Source organism: Meles meles, chromosome 6, assembly GCF_922984935.1.
Source record: "Meles meles chromosome 6, mMelMel3.1 paternal haplotype, whole genome shotgun sequence".
NCBI classification, from domain to species: Eukaryota; Metazoa; Chordata; class Mammalia; order Carnivora; family Mustelidae; genus Meles; species Meles meles.
This window is the reverse complement of record NC_060071.1, coordinates 44589769-44592318: the sequence shown is the minus strand read 5'-3', so window position 1 is coordinate 44592318 and position 2550 is coordinate 44589769. Positions and strand designations below refer to the sequence as shown.

The following is a 2550-nucleotide window of genomic DNA, read 5'->3' as shown; positions in this document are numbered from 1 at the left end:
TTGCACACTTCTTTTCTATTACTGTGAATGGGCTTTGTAATAATTATATATTCCAATTACTTATTGATAATATATAGAAAGCTATTGATTTTCACATATTGCTCTTATATCTGAGCATCTGGAAAATTTGTTATAATTGTTTAAAAACTCATTGGAACTTTATCAGTAGAGGAATGATTAAATTAATCAGGATAAATCTAGTTTATGGAACATTATGCAACTCTTTAGAAATTATATGTATATTAAAAAAAGAAAAGAAATTGTGTGTATGTAATATATGGTGAGAGAGAGAGAACCATCTCCAAAATAAAGTGGAAAAAAGCAAGTAAGCAAAAAAAAAAAGTTGCATAGTAATATAATATGGTCCAAGTATGTAAAACTACTACAAGTGGATATATGCATATGCAATGTAAATTTGAATAAGGTCTGAAAAAATGCGTTCCAGTGTTAACAGTAATTACTCTTGGGTAGGAGAGTAAAAGAAATTTTTCACTTTTTTACTATAATATTTTTGTACTGAATTTTTTTAAACATGAATTTATACAATGCTTTCATAATTAAAAACTAAAAGAAAAATATTAAAGTAAGATGCTGGGAAAGAGACAAGTTGATAAAGATTGACATGGAGGAAGCTCCAGGGAGAGTAGATATAAGTCCATAGAAAACTCTCATGGGTCATTAATTTCTACAATATCTTTAAAGTCACTTCCATTTGGCTTTGCAAAATCTGTGTCTCTACACAACCTGTCAAGAAGTATTACCAGCATCTATTAGAGCAGAAAATGAAGATAAAATGTAACACTACTATCCAATGAAATCAGTGGAGACATCTCTCCCTGATGTTTATCTACCTCATGTGATTTCTCCCATGCAAGGGCTATGGACTAGTGAAAGACCTAAATAAATTAGCTGACTAAATGAATTGGATAATTTTCCTTCTAGCACTTTCTCATTACAGCTGGAAACCAGATGAGACCAGCCACTATTTCCTAGGTCTTCCTAGTGTCTAGAGTTTCTATATGGGAAACTCTTCCAACCTGAATGTAGAAATGGGAGCCTTGTTTGGTCTACCTGTATCAGGTGGATTAAGGCATCCTTATTTGCCTTGAAGTGAGGCCCTTTCCTGGCTTGCATATGAGATCTTTATAAAAGGCCCTTGCCTGCTTCATATCACGTAAATACTTATGCCATGCTCCTAGCACAGCGAGTTGTAACATAAGCAAGTTTTGGCAGATGTGTGACCTGGACTTTTATTTTTGTAACATGTTAAATGGACATCGGTAGAGAGTAGTAGTTCACCTAACATGGTGTCTAGCAGCATTTCTCAAACTAATATGAGTCACTTTGGGATATTGATTCAGTAAGTCTGGGGTAGACCCTTTAACTTGCATTTCTAAGAAGCTCCCAAGTTATGTGGATGTGGTTTGTATAGGAACCACACTTAAGTAGCAAGAGAGTACAGCATATGCTTGTTACTCAGTAAATATTTGTTGAGTGAGTCCTCTTCTGTGGTAACACCCAGAAATATGAAACTTCTTATAGAGACACACCCCCCTCTTATACTCTGTGTTAGACGGTGAGGAATTTTTACTTTCTCAGGCGCTAACTCTGTCAAACTATTGTGATTTACATACTTTTCATATCTATCCTGACATTCTGCCCACGTGGAGGCAGGACCCAGGGTTGTTTTCCGTATAGGCAGCATTGCTATGTGCACTCTGATCTAGTCACCCTTTCCTAGCCCAGTCTGGTGTAATTAACAGTCTGCCCAGTGTGCTGCACTATGATGTCAACATCATAGACAAGGCCAGGAGGGAAACTCGAAGCCCCTTCTATAAGACCCATTCCCCCCTAGAGCCACAGCCCCTCCCCTCCTCCGTGGTAGGGAGTTACTTGAGCAATAAATTGGTTTGCAAAGCTTAACAAACCAAAAAATAAAAATCAAGCCACATGAGAACTCCCAACACAGAGGTACCTTAAACTGAGCAAGAATTAAAAGTTAACCAGACTTACTACAGGTACCCAAGACTCCAAGATGGCATCAGTTGCACCAGTGGAGGAGAAGCAGCTCATGGATGTCAAACTAGGAGAGCTGCTAAATTGGATACTGATGTGGGATTTCATCCCTAAAGGTACTGCTGGAGCTTTTCAAAAAGGCTACACTAAATTACAACAAGTATGTCAGTGTGAAAAAGGGAGCATCATTGGGATATCTGTGGTGCTAGCAGTTTCTGTATCTTTCAACTACTGCCTTTCTTACAAGGACCTGAAACATGAGCGGCTGTGCAAGTACTACTGAAGTGGGCCCTATGTGAAGGGCACACTCTGCATTCCAGAACGTGACCTTTGCCTGATACCCCTGAATCCTGTTGTATTTGAATTGAGAATTACCACCCAATAATAGATGACTGAGAAAAGAAAAAAAAAAATTTAACCAGCCTAGTGTCTTGAGAAATCTGTTGCCTGGTTTTCCCTTTCACCAGAAAAAAAAAAAAAAGAAAGAAAAGAAAAAAAGAAAGAAAGCATTTGCCTGTTGAGCTAGTTGAGCTA

General features: G+C 37.6%; 1 protein-coding gene across 1 annotated transcript; it reads left to right on the top strand.

Annotated features, from left to right (window-relative positions):
- The first annotated feature begins 2035 nt into the window (after window positions 1-2035).
- LOC123943319 (ATP synthase subunit f, mitochondrial-like) lies at window positions 2036-2299 on the top strand. The gene has a single exon (XM_046007367.1). It carries the CDS (start codon window positions 2036-2038, stop codon window positions 2297-2299), a length of 264 nt encoding a protein of 87 aa, XP_045863323.1.
- The last annotated feature ends 251 nt before the right edge of the window (window positions 2300-2550 follow it).